This window comes from Sinocyclocheilus grahami, unplaced genomic scaffold (assembly GCF_001515645.1).
Source record: "Sinocyclocheilus grahami isolate Dianchi unplaced genomic scaffold, SAMN03320097.WGS_v1.1 scaffold23.1, whole genome shotgun sequence".
Lineage (NCBI taxonomy): Eukaryota > Metazoa > Chordata > Actinopteri > Cypriniformes > Cyprinidae > Sinocyclocheilus > Sinocyclocheilus grahami.
This window is the reverse complement of record NW_015505202.1, coordinates 399,178-406,389: the sequence shown is the minus strand read 5'-3', so window position 1 is coordinate 406,389 and position 7,212 is coordinate 399,178. Positions and strand designations below refer to the sequence as shown.

The 7,212-nt window shown below is 38.0% G+C and overlaps 1 protein-coding gene across 1 annotated transcript in view; it reads right to left on the bottom strand.

Moving 5' to 3' along the window:
* LOC107561229 (septin-6) overlaps positions 1 to 7,212 on the bottom strand; it is a 23,600-nt gene that overhangs the window by 14,885 nt on the left and 1,503 nt on the right. Inside the window, exon 2 of the mRNA XM_016245618.1 lies at positions 2,989 to 3,206. Coding sequence (XP_016101104.1) covers positions 2,989 to 3,206 — 218 coding nt within the window. The remainder of the gene's footprint in view (positions 1 to 2,988; positions 3,207 to 7,212) is intronic.

The following is a 7,212-nucleotide window of genomic DNA, read 5'->3' as shown; positions in this document are numbered from 1 at the left end:
ACAATTTACAAGCATAGATAAAATAAATAGTATTCAGGTACAGAAATGTAATAATTAAGTGTAAAATAACACTGCATTGTGTTCACTGTATGAATTAAGTTTAGATTAATCTTTGTTATAGCTGTTTTGTTGTTTGATTAACATTAGTGACATATTCAGCAGCACGTATTTATAGGCTGCTGTCCCTTTAAATCCGACTGCACGGATCCAGTATAATGATACACATCCGATTTCTTGCTCAGCTGTTTACATTCATTTAAAACATAACTTACTGGGTTTATGAGAATGATCGTTGAGACGGGTACTATTGACATAATTCTGTGTGTACGTGTCTGTTCAAACATAAGGAGGAGGAGATGCGAAAGACTGGCCATCTGAAACGCGTCTCTCTGTGTGTGTGTGAGCGCTTTGCACGTGTGCGGCAGAACGGAAGACACGCTGTGTGAGATGCGGCTTGTGCGCGCGCTTCAGGTGTGAGTCTGTCAGACAGCAAGACCAGATGGCAAAGAGTTGTTTTCTTCAACTTATTGCACTTAAGTCTTTTTAACGTCAAGCAATTCTCTGCTATATGCGTCGAACAAAACTTTGACCTTTTGCAACGTTTTGATTTAAGTAGCCTATTATTAAAATGATTCAGATATCGCACGCCCTTGCTATATGCATATCGCGATATTTACATTTGCGATATTTTCGATATATCGTGCAGCCCTATTTCACACACACTGACAATTAAATCCAACAATGTGTTATTAATGATAAGTAGTAGGAGTGTTCCGATTGATCGGCTACCGATCACTTCGGCCGATAATCGCTTTGATATGATTGATCGGCGGTCTCTGAAAAGTCCGATCTCAAAAAAAACGATCGAGCTGATGATGCTGCCGTGAGAAGGTTTGACACGACATGCAGCGTCACCGTCTCAGTCTGGCGGGGGTGAAATCATTATAATGCTGAAGGTGAGGTACTCACCTTCATATTTCTTAATTAACTTCTAAAGTAATTTGAAAACCTTGTGTGAGACGTAATTTCACAAACAGCGTGAGTGAATCCGCGTGTGCGCTCTCTCTCAAAATACGCAAATGTCTTCAAATCACCACATTGCGTCTGTCTATAAGCAAGCTGCACAGTTGACACAGGAATTGTCACTTGCACAATCGAGGCAGTGTCACATCGTCACTAAAATTTATAAATTGCATTACATTTTAATTATTGCCAGTGTTTAACCATTCAACGCTCGTGCGTCTCTTTCCTGGAGACAGTGCGCTCATGCACACTCGCAGCGCACACACATAACGCCAGGTTCACATTACTCCGTTTGCAGTGCGAATGTGGTGTATATTTTTTCCGCGCTCAGGTTAACAGATTAATAAAGCGTGTGCACTGCACACCGTTGCGGTCTGGCAGTGCGTTCCAGTAGCGGTGTGTCTGCAGCAGTGCAGAGATGGTCTATTGCTGTGCTGCAAGCGCTGAATTAAAGTAACAGTGCATTGTTTGCAGTAAATATGAACATGGATTGACACGAAAATGTAATTACACCATAAATGCATATTATTAAAGTCTACTGTGTTTCACAGTCAACACATATAGCTTTTTGGCTAGGTTTAAAGGGAAAGAGCATGTTTAGATAAACAAGGCAATAATAGATGGCACTCATGGAGGTAGGAAAACAAAGTTCTTTATGAACCGCAGGATTGCTTGTAATAAAGATTTCAATGCAAAAGCAAAGGCAGTAGAGCTGACTGTTTCTGTCAGTGGTAAGTTGTGAGTAGCCTACATAAAAAAGGTGGAAGACATGGAAATAGTTTGTCATTTTTTACCCTATTGTTTGTTATATTTATTTGCTCAAAGTCTTGAGCAATGTGTAAATCCGGCCCTGTTAGATGGCAATCGGAAGTTATTACAAACACTCGATGGTGGTTTAAAGTGAGTTTTGAGTAAAAGCGAAATATAAATCTTATTTATTTTCTTATGTAGCATGATGCTACAGTTTGCATGAATGGTCACATAACACGCACTTTCGGTCGTGTATCGTTAGTATGAACGGACATCTGCATATGATGGGAACTCCACGCAGCTCCCGCGCTACTCTATACTGGTGGTATTACAGTACCACGAGAGCTAAAGAGAGCAGACTGCTCCGTGCGCTTTTGAATCGCTCTCGCGGATGATCAATCTGCGCCGCACCTCTAGTCGAACACACCGGCAAGTGCTGCAGGCTTATTTGCTCACTGACGCTGATGAGATTAACCCCTTAGGTATCGAAATTTGGTACCGAACGACAATATGTTTTTCGATACTCGATGGTATCGAACTCGATACCCAGCCCTAGTGATAATGTAAGAAAAGTAGTTTAAATGTTTTGCCACATGCTTGAGCAACTTAATATATAAATCTAGAAGTAAATGCAAAAGTAAAAAGCATTATATAATGTGTTGCTTATATTTATTGTATTTAAACATGTCTGTGAAAGATTGTATTACTGTACTGTGAAAAAAGAATTGCAAAGCTGAAATTTTTTTTTCAGTGACAGTGTTTGGATTTGAAATCAAAATAATGGATAAATGTTGTGTTTGTGGTAAACAGCCATGAATCAGGAGCAGACTCCTGTGTGAAAGCTGCTTGCCCTCTCACAAGAGTCACCTAAGAGTGGAATTCCCCTCATTTTCAAAAATGAAATTCAGGCTCTGAATAAATGTCTAAAAATCCTGATTGGAGTATTACTATAAATAATTATAAATGATCAAAAGAAGGCTTTAAAAAGAACGGTATCAGTGATCGGTATCGGCAGATACTGCTTTCTGTGATCTGCCTCAAAAATCCTGATCGGAACACCCCTAATAAGTAGATTTTACCTATAATCAAATGACAAATGTACCAGTGGAAGATTATAACTAACATTATGGATCATCATAGGACTGATTACGCCTCTGGTTAAAGCGGCTAAAGAATCAGTTTACTTAACCTCATTTGATCACAAGCAGATCTCACCTGTCCTCTTTGTTGATCTGATCTCCAAAGCCTACAGTGTTGACCACATTAAGCTTGAGGCGAACGTTGCTCTCCTGCAGCTCATAAGTGTTGGACTTGAGCTGCACTCCAGGCTGATTGTGCTGTGTAGGTTCACCCTCAAATTTGGTGTTGAACAGGGTGTCCATGAGGGTGGACTTTCCCAAACCAGTCTCCCCTGTAAGAAACACCGCAATAAGCTACTAGGCTCTTCATTTAAGATATTCAAAATATCACTATGTACAAACAATTCTCTATTTTTTTCTATAATTGTGTCTAGGATATTTTAAATAATTAAATAAAGTTTGCTAAATTATAGCTGTATTCAGCATATCAAACAGGAATAAGAGAATGAATTATTAACATCAAAATTACACAAAATCAGCTTTAATACATAAGTGCACTATTTGCACTGATGCATACACTTCAGATTTTAACCCACATAATTGGTGTGTAAAAGTCTAAAAGCCATGCAGCAATCCTGGTTCAGTCTGCCTAAAGGTCCTATTCTTGCTTTCCTGACAACCACAAACGCAGTAGAAATGGACATCATGCAACACCACCAGAATGTTAATTATATGGATGGCTCACATTTGCCATTTCTTCATAAACTCAGCCTGCAGATCCCATTCCCACGGGCCCCTCACTACAGGCATGAGCAAAAAGCCTCATCTGACACCTATAAATAAAGCAGCGATTTTAAACCCAGATCAAATGCTGATGAGCATTGACTATCAAAAAGCATCACAAATTCTTGAGACTGAATTAAAGGCAATGCAGGCATCACACACACTGAGCATCACATAACTCAATCAAAGCTGATGGTTATATGAATCACAAGCATTTTCTCTCTTCTCCAGATAATCACAACGTGATATTTACAGCATGCCAAAGCACTCAGCATTCACTAAACCTGGAGCATTGAAGCTGAACCTAAACAATCAGGAATGAAGAGAGGAGAAAGAGGCCTGCTTGACAATAGTCCCTTGCCATTTGCCAAATTCCCTTTACACTAGTTTCTAGAGAGTTCTGTCATTACCTCCTTAGAGCTTTAGCAGAAATGGGATAAAAGCCCTGGCAGATGCCCTGAACTTTAGGGGACCCTAACAAAGAATCTGAAACAATGTCTTCATATAAATAATTCACAAAGGCAAAGTGAATACAAAAAGCATAAAGAGGTCATAGTATCATAGGCACAAGATTTAGCTAGAATTTTACTTGGGTTATTGACATATGGCTTCTCAGTGAGGGAACAGCATAATTTGCCTAGTTCACAGTTTGCTATAAACATTTCCTCAGACCATACTGTTCATTTTACAAACAAATTTCAATATTATTATTAAATACTGACCAAAGGCTGCATCACACTTTTGTTTTTGTAAGAAAGGATGATCAATAAATAAATTTAATTAAGAAAATATTTTTTTTCTCTAGCAGTCCACTTCAAACATAATTTTACATCTGTAACTTTATATCTACTATAAATGTAAATTCACTAATAAACAACCATGCAGTAAGTTGAACTTTAAATTAATTTTACATGGTTTTCTAAACATGCCGCTCTCTTGTGCCAGACGCGAGTGATAGATGTCCTCTAGAAAATGTGATAAATATATGTGTTCTGTGTGAACGGCTTGGTTTCAGTTTTGACGTAAACAACATCTCCACACTGATGCTCTCGTTTGCCGCAATATATGAATGAACAACGTAGAAGCGCCGCATCTAGTGTGTTCAACTGGATAGGCTAACAAAAGCATTAAAATGCAATGACACTTACATCGTCGTCGCATTTCGTGCACCACTGATAGGCTGCCTGACGGCTGACGCAGACCTAAAAATCTGTGGATTTTTTATTTGACGAATATTCAAAATTAGATTTTTTTTTTGACAGCCCTAACTCACACACAGGTTTAGGCTAGATGACGTCACTCACTCGTTACTAAAAACAAAGGTGAACCTGCACAGACCTTCAGTCTCTGCCTTGTGGTGGTTAAGCACACGTCTGACCTCCTCTACCCACTTTCGATTACTCAAAATGCATTGTTGCTCTTTGTCACAGATTTCAGAAAAACTAGAACTTTACAACTCAACGATAAACAACACTGAACTGAAATACACACACCAGCACTAGCCAAAACTAAACAACAGTAAACACCACCTGGATTCAAGAGGCGTAATCAGCTGCCCACAGTCTCTTTGCCAAACCACCACACATGCACACACCTTGTTAAGACTGACTCCCATAACATTTTCATCATCACAATACAGGGACCGATTTAATGATACAGGCTAGTCTATTTCTCCTTGAAGGTATGTTTGTACTATTTTTTTACTGACCATGTTAAATAACATGAAAAATAGCATGGTTTGAGAGATTATTTCCCCTATTTTTTAACTGTTCTTTGAGAGTAAGAACAGAAAATGTCTAACCTTCAGTTAGCAAGCCACACATGAAATCAGGGTATGAATTAGGGCTGCAACTAACGATTATTTTGATAATCGATTAGTTGGTCGATTCTTTTTTCGACAAAAAAACACACTATTCCACATTCTGCCCAATGTCCTTCAAACAAACGTGCCAACTGAATGCTATGAAAACATACAGTGCTTAACAATTTATTAGACCACCTGCCGTAATAAAAAGAAAACACATTTTAGGAATTTTAGGAATCTGTCAAAAAATTGTTTAAATCAAAAAAATATATTTTAATTTATTGGGCAAATAAACTTAAACAACTAAATAGTATTTATTCACATAACAAAAAAATGGCCTCCTATGCCCTTCATAACAGCTTGCATTCTTGCTGGCATTGTTTATGTACTTTTGAACTGTAATTGGGTATCTGGAAAAAAAAACACTATAAAGCTCTTTGCCTTTCTTTCATAGATAACAGCAATAATTATATTATAGCATTAGAAATAGCCTACTACTGTTACTAAAGAGCTTACGCATATTGGAGGACTAACCAATACAGAAAGCTAAAAAATTATTTTGGTAATCACCAGTACTGTTAGTTTAGACCAGCAGTGGCACAAACCATAATTTGTTAAAAACCTTACATAAATTTGTTTTAATAAATTTGTTAACTTAAGCATTGTATATAGTGAATATAGTTTAAATCTCTGCATTAAAAATTTAAATAATAATAAAGATGATAAAGACGAATAAAATCACAAACTCAGTTGTAACCAATAGCTAAGAGTAATGTTCTGCAGTAACACACGTTCACTTTGACCACAGTCATGTCTTACTGTCATTTCTTTATCCTGTAAAAGGCTGTTGAAGCGTCTGATATTTATATTCAGACAATTACACGCTGTTATCCCTTTACAGTTCCTACTCTCATAAAATACTCGCAATGCATGTTGACCTTTAAACCTTCATTTAACTTTCAAAAACAGATATTTCAGCACAATAAATGTTTTTGCACTGATTATTAATTGTCTCTGTTTCCGTCTGTGCGTGTGCACGCGGCCGCCGCTCTTTCAGTAAAGATTTCAACTTAACGCAGACTGTCAGCATGGACCTTTATGCAAAAATGGAAATGCTCATGTGAATTTGTGACATTTATACATAAGGATATGTATAATATAAACAAAGTTTTTTGCGCTGAGGACGCACATGCACCATCTGTCAAAGCGCCTGACACTAATGCATTAGCTTAAAGCCTAAAATAAAGAATTCTCATGTTTTGGGCAGCTTGGATCATGTAACTCTCCCGCAGCATCTCATTCCGTTTCCTCCACTATTTTTAGATGCATTTTGTCCATAGAAATGTGTAATTCAGTGCTGTAATTTGACGCAACCACTGAAGTTGGACATCCACTGAGGGCAGACCCGACTGATCGATAATGAGAATCGTTGTCAATAAATTTTCATAATCGATTTTATCGATTAGTTGTTGCAGCCCTAGTATGAATGAAACCAAATTGTGATTTCCTGCAACTGCTCTCCATCAGTGCATCAGTATTTAGTAAGTGGGTCACAGGACAGAATCAGTATGCATTCACAGTGAAGGGGTGTGACATACACTGAAGCAAATGGTTAGTTTCGCCCCTGCTCCTGCATGACACACTAACCTAGGGTTGTGCCGATAGACGATAGCATCGTGTATCAACGACAGACAGATATCGCCTGTGGCTGATGCCTTTGACAATAGCAAGACGATTATTATTATTATTATTATTATCAGGCTAGTAATACTA